The sequence below is a fragment of the Phyllobates terribilis genome, unplaced genomic scaffold (assembly GCF_046119375.1).
Source record: "Phyllobates terribilis strain yellow unplaced genomic scaffold, ASM4611937v1 Scaffold_1__5_contigs__length_1240528914, whole genome shotgun sequence".
In the NCBI taxonomy this organism is placed as follows: domain Eukaryota; kingdom Metazoa; phylum Chordata; class Amphibia; order Anura; family Dendrobatidae; genus Phyllobates; species Phyllobates terribilis.
Window position 1 is genome coordinate 863,684,359 of NW_027362761.1, and position 26,022 is coordinate 863,710,380.

The following is a 26,022-nucleotide window of genomic DNA, read 5'->3' on the forward strand; positions in this document are numbered from 1 at the left end:
ACGTGGATGATGGGGGTAGCAGGAACCACTCGGAGACGGTACGGTGTAGTTCAGGGTCTTTACTGGTGACAAAGATAGACCCTCCCGGAGTACTGGCTAGCGATTGGGGCCTGGTCAGTCCTTGAGCAGATGGGATCTCCCCTGGCCAGGCGGAGTTGTAGGCCTCCCAAACTAACGATACTCTTCCGGCTACCTTGCTAGAGGCGGGTATAAGTAGCCCACGTCCCTGAGTGTACCGTGTGGTGCTCACCCGTATGGCCGGTGACTCGGGGCCTTCTAGTAGCTTCCGCTCCACGACGGCGGTGCTGGTCCCACGCGTGTGACCGTGCCTTCGGGTTTCTGGGCCAGAGGACCTGCAATCCCCTGCCGGTCGGTTTCTGCTGCTGGATAGGAGTTAGTCCCCACAGCCTCAGACTCCGGGTCCGGTGATAACTTCTCAGTCAGGGCGAGCTCTGCAGCTGCCAGCCCCTGACCCCTTGTAGCACTGCTCCCACAGAGCTCCTGATGTTCTTTTCCTATATCTGCTTCTCTGTCTCTACTTCTTCTCTACTCACTAACCCTGCCTCAGCCCTAGGTTTATATAGGGGAAGTCCTTCCCCTCCCAGGACTGGGCAGGAGGTGTGGCATGCATAGGATTCCTGACCAAGAGACCTCCCACCTGCTCTCAGACATAACATTGCTGTTACTGTGGAAACCAGACCCCTGGGGTGCCACATTCCCCCCTAGTGAAATTTAGTACTCCGGGACTAAACATATTTTTTTAAACATAACAAGGTATAAACAATAATAGTACAATAAGAAAAACATATAAAGATGGTCACGGCGTGTCCGCAACCGGGTGCAGTTTTTGAAGAAAAGCAAGGTGTCCATTTCACCAAAACAGGGAGACGTAACCAGGTAGGGGTCTGTCCTGCCCCGAGTCCTTAACAGTCTTTAGTCCATTCCTAGGTTACGCTCCAACCATGTACAAGGATTCCCAGTAAATCCACCAAGGACTCCTATAAATAACTAGAAACACATAATTATACACAAGCAACAAGAAAAACAGGTAACCACAAATAAAACAATTTATACACTTCAAATCTTCCAACGTGCGGGTAACTGGCCTCTAGTGGCCCTAGTGGACCTACGGAGCTGACTGTCTAGCCCTGAACTACAGGGTGTAGGAGCTGTCAAGGGTAAACTGGGCAGCTGTCTACCGGCTCTTTGGCTCACTAGGGGTACGGCAGGCTCACTATAAGCAGAGGGTTGATCCTCCTGTTCTGCTTGTGTGGAGTCTTCTGCCTCCTGGACCGGCTGCTCTTCCAGCTCTACCTGTTGCTCCGTAGGCACTTGTATGCTGGTTGGAGGAACATGAGGACGGGTACCACAACTGCACCATTGACTTGAGTCCAGGACCGAGGGAAGTCTCCGAGCACAGTACTAACCATATGTTCCCTTTCCTCTACGGATCGATGGTCTTCTTGTTCCTCTTCAGGGTTCCGTAGCTGTTCAGGACACTTCTTCAGGTGATCCCGGGATACAATGGCTATGGTCTCCCCTCCGTCTTTACTGATGGTACAGACTTTCGGGTTCTCGTGGCTTGAGGGCAGTACGGTGTACGGGTCCTTCTCCCACTGGTCGTCCAACTTGTGGAGCCGTCTTTTCCTCTTCAGGACCTGCTCTCCGGGTACCAGGGGAACAGCGGGAGCATACTGGTTGTAAGTTTTCTCTTGTCTTTCCCTAGCCTGACAGAGACTTCGCTCCACGCTCTCCTGTACTTTCCGGTACTGCTGCTGCCTCTCTGTGTCCCAGTCTGCTTCTGGTGAAGTGTCCTCGGGTGTCAGGACTCCCATTTCCAGGTCAACAGGTAACTTACCAGGTCTCGCCCTCATTAGGTAAGCCGGGGTACAGTTGGTGGAACCTACCGGGATGTGGTTGTATAGGTCCACTAGATCGGGCAGCTTCTCAGGCCACAGACTGCGTTCTTCCAGGGGCAACATTTTCAGGAGATCCATTACCACCTGGTTCATTTTCTCACAAAGTCCATTAGTTTGCGGATGATAGGGTGTCGTCCTTATCTTCCGGCAGCCATACAGACTGCAGAATTCCTGGAAGACCTCCGCTTCAAAGGCAGGTCCCTGGTCCGTCAGCACTTGGTCCGGGTACCCGTGTGGACGGCAGAAGTGCTGCTGGAAGGCTCTAGCTGCTGTTTGAGCCGTTAAGTCCTTAACGGGGACGACAACCAAGAACCGGGAGTAATGATCCACAATGGTTAACGCGTAGACGTAGCCACTTCTGCTTGGGGTCAGTTTTACATGATCCAAGGCTACCAGTTCCAACGGCTGCCGGGTGACGATGGACTGCAGGGGAGTCTTCTGGCTGGCACGGTCCTTCCTTCTTAGGTTGCACGGGCCACAGTCTCTGCACCACCTCTCGATGGTTCCCCTCATGCCTACCCAGTGGAACCGCCCACGCAGCAGGAACTCCAGCTTCTTCCATCCGAAGTGTCCAGCCCCGTCGTGGTATGCCTCCATCACCATGGCTGCGTCTCTCCGTGGCACCACTACTTGCCAGATTAGTTCATGCGTCCGGGAGTTAACCATTCTGCGGCACAACTTCCCCTTGTAAAGGAACAGTCGACTCTTCTCAGCCCACAGTTGCTTGGCTTCCTCCGGAGCGTCTGGGTCAAGGCGAGCCTCTGGCCGAGTCAGCATCTCCTTTACCAGCCGGACGGCAGGGTCACTGTCTTGCGTTTCCTCCCAGTTGTAGTGAGGCAAGGGGTTAAACGTAGCGGCTTGCTTACTCCTTACCCGATGGGAATACTGGATAGTCTCATGACGGTGGAACGCGGGGAGTTCGACTTCTTCCAGTCCCTCTGGATCTTCTCCTACGTCCGGTAGGTTTGGCATCCTGGACAGGGCGTCCGCGTTGGTATTGGAGCGTCCTGCCCGGTATTTGATTGTGAACTCGTAGTTGGACAGACGGGCCATCCATCTCTGCTCTAGGGCACCGAGTCTTGCCGTGTCCAGGTGTGTCAACGGGTTGTTATCTGTGTACACGGTGAACCGGGAAGAAGCGAGGTAGTGCTTAAAGCGTTCGGTGACTGCCCACACCACTGCCAGGAACTCTAGCTTAAATGAGCTGTAATTCTCAGGGTTTCTTTCGGTGGGTCGCAGTTTTCGGCTAGCGTAAGCGATTACTCGTTCTTTCCCCTGCTGGATCTGGGACAGTACGGCTCCTAGCCCGATGTTACTTGAGTCGGTGTAGAGGATAAAGGGCTGGCTGTAATCAGGGTACGCCAGGATTTCATCCCCCGTGAGGGCCATCTTCAGCTGGCGGAAGGACTCTTCTTCTAACTTCTCCCATTTGAAGGGCGGCTTCTGGTTCTTGGCCTTCCGGGACTGGCCTATCAGGAGGTCCTGCATAGGAGCTGCCTTTTTGGTGAAACCGGGGATGAATCTGCGGTAATAGCCTACCAACCCGAGGAACTGCCGTACTTCCTTTACACTGGAGGGACTTGGCCATTCCTTAATTGCGGTGATCTTATCAGGGTCGGGAGCCACTCCGTCAGCGCTCACCACGTGTCCCAGGTACTGCACCTTTGGTTTCAAGAGGTGACACTTGGAGGGTTTTACCTTTAAGCCGTAGCTTGCCAGAGCTTCGAACACTTCCGCCAGGTGTTTCAGGTGGTCCTCATAAGTCTTGGAATATACGATGACATCGTCCAGGTACAACAGGACCGTCTCGAAGTTTCTGTGGCCCAGACAGCACTCCATTAATCGTTGGAAGGTTCCCGGTGCGTTGCAGAGTCCGAATGGCATGCAGGTAAACTCGCTAAGTCCCATCGGGGTGGTGAATGCGGTCTTCTCCCGGTCCGCCTCTGCTACAGGAACCTACCAGTACCCGTTAGTGAGATCCAAGGTAGAGAAGAAGTTAGCAGATCTTAAAGCAGCCAAAGACTCCTCTATCCTTGGTAAGGGGTACGCATCCTTGTGTGTGATACGGTTAATTTTCCGGTAATCTACACACATCCTCATGGTGTTGTCTTTCTTTTTGACTAAGACTAGTGGAGCTGCCCAGGGGCTACAGCTATCCCTGATCACCCCAGCCTCCTTCATGTCCCTAAGCATCCCCTTGGCGTGTTGGTAGTGTGCAGGGGGTACGGGTCGATACCTCTCTTTTATGGGAAGATGGTCTCCCGTGGGGATGTGGTGTTCTACCCCTTTGACTCGCCCGAAGTCTAACGGGTGTTTACTAAACACTCTCTCGTACTCTTGAACCACCCGATAGACTCCCTGTTTCTGGTGTGAGGGAGTGGAGTCAGTACCCAAATGTAGTTGCTGACACCAGTCCTCCATTGTTTCCTTAGAGCCGTTACCTTCCTCCGGGGAAGATGGAGGCAAGGGTTCTACGGACTGTATGGAATTTTGATTGATGGTATACAATTTGGCTAGCGTGGCATACCGGGGCAGGTACACTTCCCTCTTCCCGATATTTATTATGCGAACGGGCACCCTCCCATGGCGTACATTGACCACCCCCCGTGCTGTCAAAATGGTGGGCCTACTGTCTGAGTAAACTGGTTCTACCATTGCCTGGTAATCTCTACCTCTCAGACCAATAGCTGCCCGGCACCAAATCATCATTTCACTTTTTGGGGGCATGGCAATAGGGAAAGGGTCACACATTCTTACGCTACCAATCTCACCACCGGAGAGTTCTATCTGTTGCCGTCGCATCAGTGCCCGGATCTCTTTTTGGAGCACTCGCTGCTGGCCGGAGCTGGTGTTCTTGGCAACCTGTTGTAAAAGGAAAATCACCTCTGCAAGACAATTTTCAATTACATTAGTTCCTAGAGTTATCTTTGGGTGACTCTCGTGTTTGTCAATGTCTACAATGATCAGTCCCTGTGCTGCCAGTTCGACTCTACCGATTTTAATGGTCACCTCTTTAAATCCAATCTGTGGCACGGGCTGACCATTGCTGGCGATGATACTCAAGTCGTCGTCAGGGTAGCGGGTGATATCCGAGTCATTCCAGTACTGCTTGAAGAGCACGTACGGGATAGTGGTGACCTGTGACCCGGTGTCCAATAGGGCACTCATAGGGATGCCATCCAGTACCACAGGCAAGACTGGACGTCCTCCCACATATCTGTCGCGCCAGTTCGATGGGCCTGATGATCTTTTCCCTGGGGGTTGGCCCTCTACCCCAGGTTGTGCCAGTTTAAAGGACAGTACCTTGCCATATGTCCGGGTTGATTGCAGCGGCGGCAGATGGGTTGTCCGTCCTCGTTGTATCGGTCGCTGGGTCTTCCTCTGGCCGGTGAGGTCCTCCTTGGTCGACGCCACGGGATGTCCTCCGGTCCGGATGCCAGCTGGATCTTCCCTGGAGTGGAAACCTGTAAAGACTGCACAGTTCGGGTTAGCGCAGCAACGCTTTTAGCTAGCTCTTGGACCTGATGGTGCAGGTCTGGAGCCGGGTCATTGTTCAAAGCCTGCGCATCAGCTCCCACAGGCCCTGCCGACAAGGGCGCCGCCTCCTGGTGGTAAGTGGTAGTGGGGCGTCTGTGGGTCACAACGCCACCTGGTGCTGGTTCTCGGAGCACCCGGATGGCTCTGTCCTTGAACTGTGCAAATCCCAGATGAGGGTCCTGTAAGGCCATTGCCCGCAACTGGGTTCGGTGGGCATTGCAATATAAACCCTCTATAAATTGTTCAGTCAACAGCCTGTCCTCGTCTCCCACGCCGTTAGGGTCGGTCTGCTTAATGGCTCTCAGGGCCTCTTGTAGGTTCAGGGCATAGTCCCTTATACTCTCATGTGCCCGCTGTTTGCACCCGTAGAATCTAAGCTTGATCTCGGCTGAGGTGCGGGTATCAAAGGTGTCCCTCAGCCGGGTTAGTATCTCTGCGACAGTCCTCCTCCCAGGTGGCCAGGACTTTACCTCCCTCTGGGCTGCCCCGGTTAATTGGGCCACCAGGATGCTCACTTTTTGCTCCTCTGTGAGGGGATACACCTGGAAGAGGCTATCCAGCTTTTCTCTAAAGTCATGCAGGGTATGTGACTCCCCTGAGTACTGGGGTAGCCAGGCTGCCCCCGGGATATAGGGCATGGTGAAAGGCATGACCGCAACAGCGGTGGCGCTGGCGGGGGTTGAAGCAGTGAAGCTCTCCTCCGTATCCGACATCCTTCTCCCCCCTAGTGGACCGTGGCCTACCTTGCGATGATCCTCTTCCGTAGGCCGCGGCTCCGCAGTGGATCGTCAGGGTTGAGGACCTTCCGTCGCGCTCCTGTGACGTCGGCGTCTGCTGGGCTCCTTCCAGGACCTTACGCAATGTCCGGACGTGAGGCGGGGCTTCAGTTCTCGCGCGCTTTCGGAGTCCACGCCCCTCTTCTTCCCGCGCGGCGTCCTCAAGATGGTGTCCAATGGCGGGAAAACTTCACGGCTGGCGGGAAGAAGGCCGAAGATGGCGCCGAATGGCAGGAAAACTCCACCGATGGCGGGAAGGAAGCGGAAGATGGCGCCGGATGGCGGGAATCTTCACCACAGGTAAGTTTGAACAGTCTTTTTCAGGCACGCAGTACCCGGTGGTTGCGGGCACGAAATCCTGCCGACTACGCCAAAAGTTGACGCGCCCCTGGGCCTGTGTCGCGCTGCGTTGCGCACGCGGGAGCTTACCCGGAGCCGGATCTCTTGAGGGTTGTAGTCTCGTGGCGGTGATCCGGTCCGTGCCCAGGGAGTCAGACTAAGTGGCGCTGTATTAGCGGTAGATGTAGGACGACTACGCCACCCGTTGAATGCAGCGAAGGAGCTGCCGCTGCAGGGCAGACCGCTGAGGCCAGTGGTAGGATTGTGCAGCGTGATAGTATAACCCCCAACGGGAGGGGTATGGCCTCAGGGCAGCTGACATGGATGATGGGGGTAGCAGGAACCACTCGGAGACGGTACGGTGTAGTTCAGGGTCTTTACTGGTGACAAAGATAGACCCTCCCGGAGTACTGGCTAGCGATTGGGGCCTGGTCAGTCCTTGAGCAGATGGGATCTCCCCTGGCCAGGCGGAGTTGTAGGCCTCCCAAACTAACGATACTCTTCCGGCTACCTTGCTAGAGGCGGGTATAAGTAGCCCACGTCCCTGAGTGTACCGTGTGGTGCTCACCCGTATGGCCGGTGACTCGGGGCCTTCTAGTAGCTTCCGCTCCACGACGGCGGTGCTGGTCCCACGCGTGTGACCGTGCCTTCGGGTTTCTGGGCCAGAGGACCTGCAATCCCCTGCCGGTCGGTTTCTGCTGCTGGATAAGAGTTAGTCCCCACAGCCTCGGACTCCGGGTCCGGTGATAACTTCTCAGTCAGGGCGAGCTCTGCAGCTGCCAGCCCCTGACTCCTTGTAGCACTGCTCCCACAGAGCTCCTGATGTTCTTTTCCTATATCTGCTTCTCTGTCTCTACTTCTTCTCTACTCACTAACCCTGCCTCAGCCCTAGGTTTATATAGGGGAAGTCCTTCCCCTCCCAGGACTGGGCAGGAGGTGTGGCATGCATAGGATTCCTGACCAAGAGACCTCCCACCTGCTCTCAGACATAACATTGCTGTTAGTGGAAACCAGACCCCTGGGGTGCCACACCAGCATTCGGCATTCAGTCATGGGGATGGATGCGGCGCTGGTTCAGTTATTGCTCTGAGTATACAGAGTGAGCGCTGTCACCGCGCCCCTGGCCCTGACTGACACTCCCTCTGCATAGCAGACAGCTGTCAGTCAGGGTCGAGAGAGCAGTAATTACTGAACTGGCGCTGCACTCACCTCCATGACTGAGCACTGAATACAGGCGGGGAGAATAAAGTTTGTTTTCTCCCCCACTGCATTTGGCTGCGTGGACGGCGCCAGGCAGCATAATAACCCTGTTAAGCTTCAGATTAACCCCATATCTGCAGGTTAACAGTGTTATTTCTGGTGACAAGTTCCCTTTAGCATTGAAGTCCATGAAAAACGGATCTGTTAAATAGCCATCCACTTTTTTTCACCTGAAAAGGATCCGGTTTTGGCTTACTGGATCAGTTTCAAATGAAAGAAAATGGATGGCTATTTAACGGATACAGTTTCCATAGACTTCAATGTTAAAAAACACAGATCCAGTTGAAATGAAAAAATTTTAGCAGAAAAAAATAAGTTGTGTCTGCAACCTTTTTGTCAATGGATTGCTGCTGGATCTGTTCTAACGTATGATTGCTGGACATGGTACTTAGTTTAAGGTTGGTGGGGTCTGACATCCAGCAATCCCACTGACCAGCTGAAAGCTGCACTTGTAGCTTGTAGGGGTGGAACAAGGGGTACCACCCCTTGTTCTACAGGGGTGGAACAGAGCAGCTCCATACATTGTTTTGTGGGTGCTGGGGGGTACTATATGTAGCACCCTGAGGACTCGGCTGCTACAGGGGTATTGCACCTCACTCCAGAGGTGTGGTATTCCACTCCCGGGTAAGGATGGAGTGTGGGACTGAGCTCAGTAGGCTGCATGCACTACATACATCCCATTTCCGGGGGACAGAACTACGGTACTCCCACCAAGTAAATGTGCAGGTACGACAGCGTCTGTCCCTGGCTGGAGTGGGAGGGGGGGTGGAACATCCCAGTAGTGTAGGGGCAGATAGGGGAGGGGCTCTGGGCATAGAGATAGGAGCCCATTGGATGCTGGTCACCTGGACTCACACATAGAGGGAGTATATATGGTGGGCACCATCTTAGGACAGGGTCAGTCAGTCAGTCAGTCTGAGGAGAAGCTGAAGGAGAGTTCAGCCAGGAGGGCTGACTAGGAGCTGTGGCTCCGGCTGGGCCCAGCTCCAGGGCCAGGCTTGTAGTGGAGAGGAAGAAGGAAGGCCCAGAGACGCAGAAGAGAGGGAACCCTAAGATCCCAGAATTAAGCCAAAAGGGTGAAGGGTTGGCAGAAGAGGGCACCGGATCCCAAGCTGGCGGAGGCAAAAGTAACCCTTAACCAGGAACCGGAGGTCGTGGTCAAGTTTTGCCATGACCCTCACCACATCCACCAGGAAGGTACACCAAGAGTAGGGTCAGGAAAGCCAGAGAAGGTTTTACCGTAGAAGGCCCAAGGGAACCGGACAAAGGTGGATCCCTGGTGGGGACGGCCAGGAGAAAGAGAGTGAGAGGGAAGCTCAGGACCACGCTCCGGAACTGCCTGGGGGTTAGCCGAGTCCCGCACCTGGTGAATGCAGTACGGCTCGGGTGGTCACTCCCGGCCGAAGTGACTAAAGCAACATCAGTGAGTAAAAACCCTGAAACTGCATCTCACGTCTCTGACTCTCCTTTCTGCACTATCACTACCTCCATCATCCGCACCAGCTGCCCTGAGGCCATACCCCTCCCGTTGGGGGTTATACCACCATTGCTGCACACATACTACCGGCCTCAGCGGACTGTTCTGCAGCGGCGGCCTTGTGACCGCAAATCAACGGGTGGCGTAGTCGACACTGAAACAACATCTACCAAGACTGCCACACACTTAGTTTGACCACCCTGGGCACGGACCGGGTCACCGCCACAAGGACTACTACCCCTATTTAGATCCGGCTCTGGGTATCCCTTGAACATGGCCCAGGGGGCGCGTCAACTTTGGCGTAGTCGGCAGGATCACGTGCCCGCCACCACCGGGTACTGCGTGCCTGAAGAAAAGTTTATATGTACCGTAAGAAGAAGTCTCCCGCCAATTCCGGAGGGTCCCCGCCATCGGACGCCATCACGGGTCGTTTCCCGCCGGTTGCCCGCCATCTGCAACTTTTTCCCGCCATCCACGGAGTTTCCCGCCACTGGGAGACGATTCCCGCCATCTGAGAAGATTTCCCGCCCTGGCAGAGCGGACGCCATTATGGGCGTGCCAGAGGGTGGCAAGAGGCCACCTCCCATCGTGGGCGAGGTCCAAGAATGGCGCCAAAAGCGAAGACCGCCCCCACCAGCAGAGATTGCAATGATTGAGATGTCCGTCAGCGTGGGGGGTCTGCCCCTGGAACTGACAATCACCAAGTTGCCCCGGGACCACCCTCAGTGTGGGCGGATACAGAACAAAAGAGTGAGGATGGGTGCAGCCTGGAAGAGTCTGGAGAGGTCGCACCCGGAGATGGAGGGAGAGTCAGGCAGCACCGACCCTGTGGTCAGGAGCCTGTTGCAAGTCACCACCCCACAAGACCTGGTGGAGATCCTAGCACAGCTCCCCCGAGACCGGGAGCGTGCACAGACCGCGCTGGAGGGCCTCGCACGGAGGATGGCCCAGGTGCAGCGAGAAACGCTGACTGAGTGGAGTAGGGAGATGGCCCAGCAGGCTGGAACCCGCCAGCGGAGCACGCCACCCGAGACGAGGAGTCTGACCGCCTCTGAGGATGGTGCAGGAGGAATGAAGGCCGGAGACGACGCCGTGGAAGGAGCTGAAGAGACGGAGGCAGGTAAAGGGGACGTCACTACCTCAAGCCTAGAAACCGCGAGCCTGCCCCAGCTCCTCGTCGCAGAGCCCGAAATTCCCCCTACCGTGCCCGTCGCTGCACCGCCACCGCTACAGACTAGGCCTCAAGTAGGCGCCGCGGCCACGCCCCCTGTGACGTCACGCGCCTCAACCCCGAGCGCGGCCAAGCAGGAGACGCCACCGGCCTGGTCGCAAGGTCGAGTGCCCCCGGGCGCCGCCGTCTCCACAGTGCCCTTTACCTTTAGAGCACCACCGGCCTGGTCGCAAGGCCTGGTGAGTCCGGGCGCCGCTACTACCACCGCGCCCTCAACCCACAAAGTCCTACCCTTGGGTGAAGACCTGTTCGCCCAGCACACTTGCCCGGATGGGCAGCCCTTTGAGTGGCCACCGGAGTACCTCCATCCCCGACTCCGGAAGGAAAGGCCTCTGTGTGAGCCTCTGATTCCGGCTCCGGCGCCCGCCAAGATCACTCCGCTCCCGTTGGAGGAGGCCCAATTCGAATGGGACCCCACTGGAGAAAACCTCATCGGCTTCACCCACGAGACCCGGGCGGCCGCAGCCCAGCGAGCAGAGTGCTGCCGGCAACAGCTGGAGGTCTTCGACCGGGAACGGCGAGAGAGGCGGGTCCGCGAGGAGCGGCTGCAAGTCCAGAGTGCGGAGCAAAAGAGCCGGACCAGACGAAACCCCCGTGCAGCCCACGGTCCCCGCGCCACCGGGACCGTAATCAAGTTTCAACTGCAGCACGGGTGGGGTTTTATCCGGGACCACAGAACCCCCGGCGACATCTTTGTCACCCGCAGGGACATCGAGAGCCATCTGCCGGAGGGACACAGAGGTCGTGACCTTTACCTGGGTGACGAGGTCACCTTCACCCGGCATCAGTGTGCCAAAGGTCCATATGCTCTTCATGTGCACCGATTGACCGAGGAAGAGCTACAGTGCAAGGAGGATCAAGAGGACCCAGACGGGTTTGAAGGTTACCCGCAGGAAGGAGCAGGAGGACGCCGTTACTAAAGTACGGTACAGTGAAACTGTAAATAGTTACCCGTAAGGGTACAAGAACTGTTACCTGTAAAGTATAGTCCCCGTTGGGACCAGCAAACTGTTACCCGTGTGTCCCTATCCCTTAACAGGCTGAGGACTGTGAGCAGCCATCCATTATCCCCACTGGCCGAGGACTGAGAGTGGCCATACCCTTGTATATAGTTGCGCTTCCTAAAGCGCCCCCTACTGGTTTTATAAGGAACTGTTTTTGTACTGTTGCACTTTTACCTGGTCACAAGTGCACAGTGGCCAGAAGAACAAGAACATTTTATAAGAAGAGTATTATATCAAAAAGGTCTTATAATATAGGAAGTTACCCGTAATGTTATGTTGCTGATAATGTTTATAATGTTTTATATATTCGTGTATGTTTTGAAAAATTTTGTATGTTTGCATGTTTTGCTCTTTTACAGCCCGAGGACGTGCTGTGATTTACCAGGGGGGAATGTAGCACTCTGAGGACTCGGCTGCTACAGGGGTATTGCACCTCACTCCAGAGGTGTGGTATTCCACTCCCGGGTAAGGATGGAGTGTGGGACTGAGCTCAGTAGGCTGCATGCACTACATACATCCCATTTCCGGGGGACAGAACTACGGTACTCCCACCAAGTAAATGTGCAGGTACGACAGCGTCTGTCCCTGGCTGGAGTGGGAGGGGGGGGTGGAACATCCCAGTAGTGTAGGGGCAGATAGGGGAGGGGCTCTGGGCATAGAGATAGGAGCCCATTGGATGCTGGTCACCTGGGCTCACACATAGAGGGAGTATATATGGTGGGCACCATCTTAGGACAGGGTCAGTCAGTCAGTCAGTCTGAGGAGAAGCTGAAGGAGAGTTCAGCCAGGAGGGCTGACTAGGAGCTTTGGCTCCGGCTGGGCCCAGCTCCAGGGCCAGGCTTGTAGTGGAGAGGAAGAAGGAAGGCCCAGAGACGCAGAAGAGAGGGAACCCTAAGATCCCAGAATTAAGCCAAAAGGGTGAAGGGTTGGCAGAAGAGGGCACCGGATCCCAAGCTGGCGGAGGCAAAAGTAACCCTTAACCAGGAACCGGAGGTCGTGGTCAAGTTTTGCCACGACCCTCACCACATCCACCAGGAAGGTACACCAAGAGTAGGGTCAGGAAAGCCAGAGAAGGTTTTACCGTAGAAGGCCCAAGGGAACCGGACAAAGGTGGATCCCTGGTGGGGACGGCCAGGAGAAAGAGAGTGAGAGGGAAGCTCAGGACCACGCTCCGGAACTGCCTGGGGGTTAGCCGAGTCCCGCACCTGGTGAATGCAGTACGGCTCGGGTGGTCACTCCCAGCCGAAGTGACTAAAGCAACATCAGTGAGTAAAAACCCTGAAACTGCATCTCACGTCTCTGACTCTCCTTTCTGCACTATCACTACCTCCATCATCCGCACCAGCTGCCCTGAGGCCATACCCCTCCCGTTGGGGGTTATACCACCATTGCTGCACACATACTACCGGCCTCAGCGGACTGTTCTGCAGCGGCGGCCTTGTGACCGCAAATCAACGGGTGGCGTAGTCGACACTGAAACAACATCTACCAAGACTGCCACACACTTAGTTTGACCACCCTGGGCACGGACCGGGTCACCGCCACAAGGACTACTACCCCTATCTAGATCCGGCTCCGGGTATCCCTTGAACATGGCCCAGGGGGCGCGTCACTATACCTTATCTCCTAGAGCCTCTATTGCTATACACATAATGCTAGTAAATGGTTAAATAGCATAATTCAGTGAATTATAACTTATATTTACACCATGATAGTTATCTAATGATGTTTTCTAATAACTGATGTTTTACTGCAGCTCTATAACTTGTCTTGTGGATGGTGAGGGGCACTATACCTTATCTCCTAGAGCCTGTAATGCTATATACATAATACTGGTAATTGTTTAAACTGTAATATTGATTGGGAATTATAACCTTTATTTAGTCTATGATGTTTACTTGCTATCTATTAATGTTTGGCAATAAAACACCCATTAAACAGAACTTCTTCATTATAGCTGGCAGTACATGACAGCCCAGAAACCAGCAGACAATGACAATTGTCGGCCAGCATTTAGAGTCAGCATTTACATAACTCACATATGATTAATTAGCCCAAAACATTACTTTACTAAAAGTCACTGAAAATTGAATTTTTACACTTTTGCTCCACATATGGAAATATATAGTTCACATTTCCAATTACACAACAATTTTTCCTGATCTAAAAAGGTATTGTTTTCTACCCTGGTTTAGAAAAGTTGTGAATTCATATAATGACATGATTGGATCTGGATGTCACCTATATAAGATAATTAGACAAAAAGGAACAAGGAAAAACAAATACTATATGTATATTAGTGGCCAATAAAACACGTGTCCGTCAGTACCACATAGCGTAATAAATGCACACGTATTGCAAGGATACAAATTACAGACCCATTCGGAATGACTTGAAAACCAACAAAGAAAACTCCGAAAACCAAAGTTACGTAAATCAGAGTGTGGTGAAAATATGAAAAACCTTTATTTGAATTTAGAAGTGGGTATATGGTGGCTGAAAGAGACAATAGTAATGGATATACGACACTCAAAAAATGGTGCTCGAGTAAGGGTTCCACTCCGTATCAACAATCTATAAAGTACTCAAATGGAAAAATATAGATTTATTTATTTGTAAGGCAATCCCAAAATAAAATTTTGTAATGTTTCGGCCCTACAACATGGGCCTTTTTCAAACTCACAGGCTTTCATAACGTGCACACAACATTAAGCAGATACTGCCTTCCACAGCGCCGCATTATATGAAACCCTGTCTATCCCTTGCAATCCGAGTTTGAAAAAGGCCCATGTTATAGGGCCGAAATGTTCCCAAAAAATTTTTGAGGATTGCCATCCAAATAAAGAAATATATTCTTTTCCATTTAAGTGCCGAATACATACATGGCTGAAGGAGACAGATGCGCACAATGTTAAAGTTACATATCTTTTTTTTATATAAACATGTACACAACCTGCTAGGTATCAGATAAATGTAGATATAGATGGGCATATATAATACCTACAAGGTGATACACATATCCAACGATCAGTAATGTAAAGAAATTAGTATACAAATTTGTATGTAGATACACAAGACCCCAAGTGACTAGTTGTTCCCAAAACTTGTATTGTTACTTCAACAGACTGAACCTCGGATAACTATGAATATGTGTCTCAAGGAAGGTAATAATGGCGCAATACATACTGACAAAGGTGAGGACAATGAAATTGGAAAAGCTATCAACTCACATCAAAAATTTCACCTGTAGGTAGTTTGTAAAAATATGATGATAAAAGAATAAGGAAAAACACCGTCCAACATTTGTGAAGACAAAGTAATTGGGAAAGCAGTCAACTCACTGATGCTCTATCCTTCTCAGTAGGTAGAATAAAACGCTCATATAAAGATGATGTAATTGAACAAAGCAGTCAACTCATTAGTGCTATATCCAGTAGACAACTCACAATTTCTAAACTACATAAATATATGCACCCCACCCATCTCAACAGGTATTAGTCGCTCATTCAAGGACAATGTAATTAGACCAAGTAGTGAACTCATTATTGCTAAACTGCATAAGTATATGCACCTCACCCAGTTGACAGGTTAAGATAGCTAATGAGGACAATTTGGAAAAATAGTCAGCTCACAGATACAAAAACATGGCGATGGGGCCCAAGTGGGACATGGTAATATACTAAGGTGCCGACAGTGGATAACATACAGTGATGACAAATGTAGTGGGGAGAAATAGTACTCACTTATTGTATGGCTGTCAAACAAAAAAGAGGGGCAAAACGAATGGTAAACTCATAATAATCAATATGGCAAAATTACTAACCCAATGTTATACAAAAATATATATATATAACCAAATGTATTTCATAGGATATAGGGGAGAATGCCATACATAGTGAGCCAGCCCAAACAATCACTAAGCATAAAGCCATGATTGTTTGCAGTCAGCCTGGTAGTATACATATACAGTAAGTCAAATTGCAATGTACAGGTGCAGGATATTATATTAGCTTGCAGATAAAATCAAGCAGTATGGAATCCACCCCTGCACATTTAATTCATATTTCCACAGGGGTTATCTACTAACTTGTATGTTCAGATGAATGTACTGTGTGTACTATACTATATGCTCCCTATATTTCTAGATGGTATGCATAATGTCTCTAGCAGCAATGATGACATGCTTTTGCTGACATTTTCAATCCATTTAGGAAATCTGGATGAAGACCCTTATTGAGTATCCTACCAACTTAAAAGGTTGTTGTCACTCAAGTTTTTCAAGAACAAAAAATAGTATAAAAAGGACTTCTAAAAAACCCAAATGATTGGATTTGCTGTGCTTCTTTTATTATACGAAGCATCGTCTTTGTGAAAAAACTATTGTTAAGACTCCCTAGTCTGGTCTTGGCATTCTTCTCTCCTACCACTTGTAACGCCAACTCCTGTAACAAAAGTAGACGTACTAGAAGTACCAAGGTATCTGAATATTGGTCTTACCTTGTTGAAACTTGAGTGCATCTCCTCAGGTCTTCCACAGCCATCCAGCATCCTGTCCACATGATTGGCACTGAGGTTTCCATTCTCTCCATAGGTGCCTAGTACAGCTTCAATAAATATCTCCTCTGTGTCAAACCCATCGTCTGTTCCTTGGGAAGAAGTCTTTGCCAGCCATATACTCACTGTAAGTGCTATGCAGACCCATATAGTTCCACAGTGCCCCCCAGTACCCATGTTACACCAGTTCCCTGGTTTATTCTATTAGGACAAGGAACTGATGTCTAACTAGTAACTACACAAAACTTGCAGAACTGGTTGGTGGGTTCAAACAAATAGCATATAGAGGCTTATAGCCAATTGTGGGTGATGTTAGCGTTGGCTGAGTATTCCTCCTGCACTGCACAAGTCTATAGGCTCCTGCGGAGAAGACTAAGCCAGTATCTGTCCTCTTCCACTTGTCCTCTCCCTGTGACAGCTCAGCTAGTGTGGTCAGGAACTGCCCTCTGATACCAGATGGTTTAAGCTCTTCCCAGTCTGTAGCAGATAAGGAAACACCGTCTCTGTGTCTATGAAACCTGCATGTTAAAAAAAAACCATAATAATCAATGCAAATATTGCACCACAGACTGTGATAACACCATTCACTCTGAATATATATCTTTCCTTCTTAGCACTCACTGTACTGCGTGTGTACTTTTCCTCTATTCCTTTTCTTTGTCAAAGAGGATTTTCTTTCTTTTAACTACTTCAGATATTGCCTGGCATCATGTAACCAGTAAATAGAAGCAGGCCAAGTTCTTCCGTTAAATGGGTTATTGTGGAGCTCAGAACTGTACGGATACTGTTTTCTCTCTTTTCCTTTTGCCTTGTTTAACACTGATACACTGTAGTAAATAGTACTTTTGGCTTACTATTGCCTTACTAGTAATATTTGATTATGAGAAATTAGTCGCTCATCTTGTATGGAAAAGTACATGTATTAATTCATGTTTAAGAATGGATATAAATCTTGAGGGAAAATAGGTTTTCTTACAAAATACTTTTTTTTTGACAAATAGAGTAAATATGTCATGAAAATTTCAGGAAGAAAAAGCAATACCCAAAACTAAAGCCCCCCATACACATTAGCAGAGTTACGAACTTGATTTATTGTTTCTGAAAAAATTATCCAAAAATCATGGACAGTCAACATAATTTATGGAGGCATTGAAATACCATAATAAATCATTAAGATTTTAAGTGATACGCCTGCAGCCCATAATCCTCAAACAAAGGCATTAGTTGTATTCACTATGAACTGTAACATGATGATAATTAAAGACAAAAGAACCAGTACAAATTTCTCCAACCTTAAAAAAAAGTATGGAAACATCCAATTTTTTTTACGGACAGGGGAAAAAAACTGTCCTATTTTTTACAGACTGTCCCAGGAATTTCTGGATGGTTGGCAACCCTAGACATTAGACTAATGTCGGTGAAACCCACCAATATCAACGGGTTTGGCTAATAGTCTAATGTGTATGGGGACCATGGAAAATTCATTTTCAGAGGAAATATCAATCTGGTATGTCTGATTTCAGACTGCCGATCATTTTGCTTTCCAGGGACAAGCCAGGCGACTACTCTCTCAAAGAGAACACAGGAGCACTCGGCCAAATGAGCTCTCCTGTGTATGGGAGAGCTAGCCAAGATGGCTTCTGGATGAGTGAAAGCCATCTAATGTACATGACTGGCTTAAAGGGGTTGTCCAGTACTTTATATTCCCCCCCTCCCCATGTATCCCCCCGGGGCCCCTAAGGATTTTTGTAATTATCTTACGTTGCAGATACTGCCTGTGAGCAGCGCAATCACTGGCCGCTCACAGGCATCACGTGACCCCTGGCTGCTGCCGGCTCTGACATCCGCTGATGTCACGACGAGTGCTGGCAGCAGCCGAGGGTCTTTTTCTTCCTCGTTCCACAGTGGATGCCAGGCTGTGGGCGGGGTTACCCCGCGCGTCACATCCGGCATCCACCGCACGCTCTGCCTCTCCCCATTCATTTGGAAAGCGTGCAGTGGATGCTGGGTGTGACACGGGGGTAACCCCGCCCACAACCCAGCAGCCACCGCGGGGACCCGATCGCTGAGTCACGGCTCACTTGTCGTGACGTCAGCGCGGGGTCACGTGATGCCTGTGAGTGGGCACCGATAGCGCCGCTCACAGGCATTATCTGCAACGGTAGGTATTTAGAAAAAGTCTTAGGGGCCCCGGGGGGATACATTAGGCTGGTAATATAAAGTAGTGCACAACTTCTTTAAGGATTCTAGTCTCTGTTCCCTGCAAATAAGTATCTGAATATGGGATTTCTCTCCAAGAAAGTCTTTAGGAGAAATGGAAACAACACAGTATGCTTGCCCAACTACTATACTTAGTAAAATGACAAGTCCTTTTTCATCCTGTATTAAGACCATATGAAATTACTGAGTTATTTTAGCCGGCAGGTAAAACTCCCAATGGCACAAAATGGCTGAACTACTGAAGATCAATAATATAAATTAAATTTAGCCGATCTTTCTAAAGGTATTTAAAAGCACACCTAAACTGAGTAGAATTAAGTGATAATAACCACTAATAAATATCAATTATAGCTGGAAAAGTTCAGCCTGGTGCACACAATGGGTATAGGGATGTCTATACTAATCACATTCCGTACAAAAGTGGTTATTACCTATTCATACAAATCACTCGCACTTCTGGTTCCAGCTACCAGTGAAATGAAGATGGTATATCTCTAAATATATCACTAAAAAGTATCAACAACTAAGTTTTTCTTCAAGTATTATCTTTTTTATTCTATTTAACACATTTATATTAGTAATATTACACTCTAAACAAAAACTCTCTAGCACAAAATATCTAAAATTAGCCAATACTCACACAACTAATGTGTGATTATGTCGATTTCACTTATTTGCATTTTGTCAGAAACCATTTTAATACTATATTTAATAAACCTGGCCATATTGGGAAGCAAAACAAACATGAAATACAATGTCCCATTCATGAACTAATTAACTATTAACACATAATCATTAACTCAGAATCCATAACATTCGACCTGTCAGAATTTCACAATCATCAAGTGTGAAAATGAAAACATGTTTGAAAAATATACCCAACAATTCATTGAATTGATACAGATCTTATGCAGTCATTTTGGTGTCAAACATATAATATCATTGTTTTTCTGCATAGTATTTATGACACTAAGATGTCTATAGGGAGCATCGGTCAACCATGCCCAAAAATATTATAATTTCTATACAAACATCAATCTGGAACAGAAAAGATCTTAGTAATAGAAACAAATTTCTATGATAGATCCTCATGCATTGGTTGTATCAGTAACACCTAGTGATACTCTCGGTATGTCTCACCTGTTCCTTTTCTTGCCCTTTACTCTTTCTGATTTTGGTCAGGTTAATAAAGACATTGGACAAGTCACGTGGTTGGTCATGATACTCATTAGAAACCATAATAACTACCTTGTAAAAAAAACTGCAGAGCTATGTAAACTGCCACTGACGTCATGATCATACTTTGTTTTATACTCCTCCTCCCTTTCTTTTAGGAGTTAGTTGAAAACCAGCCGAAAACCTGGATGAAAACACATTGTCTCAGCACATTCTTGAGGACGGCAAAATGGTAAAGCTTTTGTCTCTGTAGTTAAAGTATAACCATAAAGATCCAATCCATACAATTAGGGCAAATGTTAACAAGAAGTCAAGTACTTTGCATTAGTAGCACCTCTGACCATGTGTGAGGACATCTCGAAGGAAATCACACCGGCTAATCCTGTTGCCAAGATATCCACACAAAACCAACTGGGATTAATGGAGTTTTAACCCTGATGACAGAATAATTAAATGTGCAACCCATGACTGGCTGGTGGGGGCATGACTACAGATACCTGATACCAAGTACAAAGGAAGAAAGGAATAACTTGCTTTTTCTTTGGCTGTTGTCAGAATTGCAATGTCCCTCTACTGCCTTTATTTTTATTCCCTGTGGAAAATAGAGCCATAAGAGGTGCAACAAATGAGAAAAAGAAGTGATGAGGCTTTAAAAAACTACAGAGAGAAAAATACATTGTGTTAAAAAGGCAACAAAGATTGAAACAAAAAGGCTATATGCACATATTCAGTATTTGCAGCTGAAAAGTCAAAGTCTTTGCAGAAAAAACGTGCCATAAAATACACTCATTTTTGCTGCATTAATGCCACATTTTGCTTGCATTTTTGATGCATTTTTCCCAATTGATTTGAATGGGTGAAAGCACTGCAAAAACACTAAGATGATTGACTGGCTTCAGATTTTAAACTGCTTCAAGTCTGCAAGGAAAAAATAAACAGTATATGCATGATATTTCAGAAATCTCATTCACTTTGCAGGTACAGTAAAAACACAGGGTTTGTTTTTTTTTTGCAGCAACAACGTATGGGGAAAAAATCCTGAAATAATGCGGCAAAAATGTATGTGTGAACATACCCAAAGACTCATTGCCAAAGAAAGTAATAATATTACTAATATATTCTTCGACTACATAAAAAATAAGAGATTAAAAAATGGTGATGTTGGCCCCTTCAAAAATAATGTTAATGAAATGGTGGATGAGAGATAAGCCAATTTAGTAAACAACTTCTTTTTTTTATTATTTTTATTTATTTATATAGCACCATTGATTCCACAGTGCTGTACATGAGAAGAGGTTACATACAATATACAGATGTCACTTACAGTAACAAATAAACAATGATAGATTGGTACAGAAGGAAGAGGACCCTGTCCTTGCTGGCTTACATTCTACAGGATTGGTGGGGAAGGAGACAGTAGGTGGGGGGATGCAACAGCTCCAGTGTTGGTAAGGCAGCAGATCCAGTAGTGTTGAGGAGCTAGTGGGGTCATGGCAGGCTGTAAGCTTTCTTGAAGAGATGTGTTTTCATGTTCTTTCTGAAGTGTCAGAGTGTGGTGGATAGCTGTCGGACATGTTGGGGCACAGAATTCCAGAGGATGGGGGATATTTGGGAGAAGTCTTGAAGGCGATTTGGAGAGGAACAAATAAGTGTGGAGGAGAGAAGGAGGTCTTGGGAGGACCGGAGATTACGTGAGGGAAAATATCAGTGATTCGTTCAGAGATGTACGGAGGAGAAAAGTTATGGTTGGCTTTGTAGGTCAGTGTTAGTAATTTGAATTGGATGCGCTGAGGAAATGGGAGCCAGTGAAGGGATTTGCAGAGGGGGGAAGCGGAGGAGTAACGAGGAGTAACGAGGAGAGAGATGAATTAGTCAGGTGGCAGAATTAAGAACAGACTGGAGAGGTGTGAAAGTGTTAGCAGGTAGTAGTCCACGCAGGAGATGATGAGGACATGCACAAGCATTTTAGTAGTTTGAGGGTTGAGGAAAGGACGGATTCTGGAAATATTTTTGAGCTGGAGGCGACAGAAGGTGGAAAGAGCTTGGATGTGTGGTTTGAAGGACAGGGCAGAGTCAAGGGTTACTCCGAGGCAGCAGATGTCCGGTACAGGGGAAAGCGTGATGATGTTTATTGTGATAGATAGATCAGGTAGGGAAGGTACGTTAGATGGAGGAAAGATGATGAGTTCCGTTTTGTCCACATTGAGCTTGAGGAAGCGAGAGGAGAAGAAGGAGGATATGGCTGATAGACACTCTGGGACTCTGGATAGCAGAGAGGTGATGTCTGGGCCAGAGAGGTAGATCTGGGTGTCATCAGCGTATAGGTGATACTGGAAGCCACATGAATTTATGAGTTGTCCCAGGCCAATGGAGAAGAGTAGGGGTCCTAGAACAGAGCCTTGAGGGACTCCAACAGAGAGAGGGCGGGATGAGGAGGTAGTGTGGGAGTGGGAGACACTAAATGTGTGGTTTGAAAAGGTATGAGGAGATCCAGGATAGGGCAAGGTCTTTGACGCCAAAGGAAGAGAGGATCTGTAGTAGAAGGCAGTGGTCAACTGTGTCAAAGGCAGATGACAGGTCTAGAAGGAGGAGTGTAGAGAATTGTCTCTTAGCTTTGGCTGTAAGTAAGTCATTAGTAATTTTGGTCAGGGCAGTTTCAGTGGAAATATGGGGACAGAAACCAAATTGTAGGTTGTTGAAGAGCAAGTTAGATGAGAGATGGGAAGAAAGTTTAGTGTGAACATGTTGCTCAAGCAGTTTGGAAGCAAATGGGAGCAGCGATATGGGGCGATAGCTTGACATAGCGGTCGAGTCGAGGGATGGCTTTTTGAGGATAGGCGTGATTGTGGCATGTTTGAAAGCAGAAGGGAAGGTACCAGAGGTTAGTGATAGGTTGAAGAGGTAGGTTAGGGCCGGGATAAGTGGGGAAGTGAGGTTGGGGAGGAGGTGGGATGGAATGGGGTTGAGTGCCCAAGTGGTGAGGCGAGATTTGGAGAGGAGGCGAGTAAGCTCTCCTTCAGTGAGGTTGGAGAGGGAGGTTATATGGGAAGGGCATTAGTCTGGTATACAAAGGGGTTGTGGTGGTCGAACAATAAAGACTTGCCTTGATTGGTCGATCTTATTTTTGAAGTGTGTGGCAAAGTCCTCAGCAGAGATGAGGGGGGTTGGAGGGCGGAGGAAGGAGTTAAAAGTGTTGAATAACTGTTTGTGGTTGTAGGATAAGGAAGATACGAGGGTTGTGAAGTAGGCCTGTTTGGCAGAGATGAGGGCTGATTTGAAAGTGAGTGTTGCTAGTTTGAATCCAGTGAAGTCTTCTTGCGAGTGTGTTTTCTTCCAATGCCGCTTTGCAACCCTGGATACTTGCCGAAGCTTTTTACTGAGCTGTTGTGCCAGGGTTGTCTATTAATTTGTCGCATTCTGCCATGCACGAGAGGAGCGACCACATCAATACAGTAGCTGATGCGAGATTGGCATTGTAGAAGGCAGTGGCACTGTCTGTGTCATGGAGTAAGGATATGGATGCCAGTGGTAGAATAGAGTCAGAGAGTGTGTGGGTGTCTAGATGTGCAAGGTTTCTGCGGGGGTGTGCTAGTTGCTGGACATGGGTGACAGGAGAGGAGGTCAGGCATGAGAAAGTGAGTAGATGGTGGTCAGATAGGGGGGGAGGGGAGGTTGTGAAGTTAGATAGGGAGCAGAGACGGGTGAAGATGAGGTCTAGTGTGTCTCCATCTGTGTGGGTGGCTGACGAGGACCACTGAGTAAGTCCAAAAGATGAAGTAAGTGACAGGAGTTTGGAGGCTGCTGACTGGTGGGTGTCAATGGGGATGTTGAAGTCACCCATTATGATGGTGGGAATGTCAGCAGAGAGAAAGTGAAGAAGCCAGGTGGAGAATTGGTCAATGAAGGCAATGACCGGGTCCAGAGGTCGGTATATGATGGCCACTTGGAGGTTGGAGGGAGAGTAGATGTGGCAGAGTGGACTTCAAAAGCATGGAGAATAAGGGAGGGTAGAGGTGGGTTTGGGTTAAAGGTGCAGTTGTTAGAAAGAAGAAGACCCATTCCTCCACCATGTCTGTTGCTAGGGCAAGGAGTGTGGGTGAAGTGGAGGCCGCCGTATCACAGTGCAGCAGGGTAGGCAGTGTCAGAGGGTGTCAGCCATGTTTTGGTGAGGCCCAAAAAGGAGAAATTGCAGGAGGTAAAGAGATCATGAATTACATGGAGCTTATTGCAGACAGAGCGTGCATTCCAGAGTGCTCCAGAGAAAGGGAGCAGGGGGGTGGGTGACAGGGGGACATGTTTTAGGTGGCAGAGGTTGCGATAGTTAATTTTTGGTTTGAAGCAATAGGATGGGTAATAAGTGGGAAGCGGCAGCTGTGGGGGTCCAGGATTGGGAGACTATGTGGCCAGCAGTGAGGAGAAGCAGAGAGAGGGAGAGGAGATGTGAGAAGGCGAGTGGCCTGCTTGTTTTATGTTTTAGTAGAATGGATCTGAGGTTGAGGAGCAGGTCAGCAGATGAGGTCAGGTGTGGAGGTAAGAGAAAAGGAGAGATGATTATTTGGTTAGAGGGAGCTGGGGTTTGGGGATAGCGAAGGAGAGTGAGAATTAGCGGAGCATATGTAACTACAGGGTGGGCCATTTATATGGATACACCTAAATAAAATGGGAATGGTTGGTGATATCAACTTCCTGTTTGTGGCACATTAGTATGCGGGAGGGGGAAAACTTTTCCAGATGGGTGGTGACCATGATGGCCATTTTGAAGTTGGCCATTTTGGATCCAACTTTATTTTTTTCAATGGGAAGAGGGTCATGTGACACATCAAACTCATTGAGAATTTCATAAGAAAAACAATGGTGTACTTGGTTTTAACGTAACTTTATTCTTTCATGAGATTTTTTACAAGTTTATGACCACTTATAAAATGTATTCAAAGTGCTTCCGATTGTATTGGATTGTCAATGCAACCCTCTTATCCCACTCTTGACACACTGATAGCAACACCGCAGAAGAAATGCTAGCACAGGCTTTCAGTATCCGTTGTTTCGGATGCTGCTCATCTCGTATTTTCACAGCATAGACAATTGCCTTCAGATGACCCCAAAGATAAAAGTCAAAGGGGGTCAGATCGGGAGACCTTGGTGGCCATTCAACTGGCCCACGACGACCAATCCACTTTCCAGGAAACTGTTCATGTAGGAATGCTCGGACCTGACACCCATAATGTGGTGGTGCACCATCTTGTTGGGAAAAACTCAGGGAACGTGCCATCTTCAGTGCATAAAGAGGGCAACATATCATCATGTAGCAATTTCATGGCCACCAAGGTCTCCCGATCTGACCCCCTTAGGCTATGTGCCCGCGATGCAGAAATGCTCAGGATTTTTTCCTGAGCGTTTCTGCATCTCCCTGGCAGAAAAAAATGCATGCGGATTGTACATGCGTTTTCCTGCCAGGAACATGCGGAAATGAAGCGTCATTCACTGGCATTTCCGCATGCGGGTTGACAAGCGCTTTCCAAGCGATTAGCATCACTTGGAAAGTGCTTGTGACAACTAGGTCACACTATATAAATTCATGCAAACAGCATGGATTTACTGTATATAGTGTGACCCGAGAGAGTGGTTAAAAATAAAAAAATAAACTATACTTACCTTCCGATGGCCCCCGAGACTTGCTGAGCTCCTGCGCTGGCTGCCGTCAGATCGCGGTACTGAAAAGACCTGCCGTCACATGACTGTGACGTCAGCGCAGGTCCTTCAGTCCTGCGCGATCTGTCAGCAAGCAAAGAGAAGGAGTCCGGGGGCCGTCGGAAGGTGAATAGAATCTTTATTTTTTATTTTATTCTTTTTTTTATGGTACCTGGGTGTGGAGGAGAGTCTCCTGTCCTCCACACCCGGGTACCATCCGCACATTAGAACGCGCCAATTATGCAAGTACAGATGCAGTCTTGCGGAATTGGCGCGTTCTAATGCAAGTTAATGGCTGCGAAAACGCAGCGCTTCCGCAAAATTAATGGACATGCTGCGCATTTTTGAGCGCAGCATAAACGCTGCGGAAAAGTCCGCAACACGGGCATTGAAAGTGCGGAATTGCATTGGAGACCATGGGGGAAGGTTTACCAAGTGTTTCCCAAGCGTTTACGCTGTGGAAATTCCGCAGCGTAAACGCTTGAAAAACGCATCGTGGGCACACAGCCTTAGACTTTTATCTTTGGGGTCATCTGAAGGCAATTGTCTATGCTGTGAAGATATGAGATGTGCAGCATCTGAAACAACGAATACTGGAAGCCTGTGCTAGCATTTCTTCTGCAATGTTGCTATCAGTGTGTCAAGAGTAGGAGAAGAGGGTTGCATTGACAATCCAACACAATGGGCAGCACTTTGAACACATTTTATAAGTGGTCATAAACTTATAAAAAAACTCATGAAAGAATAAAGTTACGTTAAAACCAAGCACACCATTGTTTTTCTTATGAAATTCTCAATGAGTTTGATGTGTCACATGACCCTCTTCCCATTGAAAAAAATA

General features: G+C 48.5%; 1 protein-coding gene across 2 annotated transcripts in view; it reads right to left on the reverse strand.

Annotated features, from left to right (window-relative positions):
• SLC39A8 (solute carrier family 39 member 8) overlaps positions 1-19,581 on the reverse strand; it is an 87,789-nt gene extending 68,208 nt beyond the window's left edge. Inside the window, exons 1-2 of one of the 2 annotated variants that reach the window (XM_073639133.1) lie at positions 19,458-19,581; positions 16,041-16,615 (exon numbers count right to left, since the gene is read on the reverse strand). In XM_073639133.1, the coding sequence (XP_073495234.1) occupies positions 16,041-16,274 (234 nt within the window). In that variant the 5' untranslated portion in view covers positions 16,275-16,615; positions 19,458-19,581. Of the gene's footprint in view, positions 1-16,040; positions 16,616-16,718; positions 16,819-19,457 lie in introns of those variants that run through there. The other variant, XM_073639141.1, reaches the window with a different exon arrangement.
• Between the last annotated feature and the right edge of the window lie 6,441 nt (positions 19,582-26,022).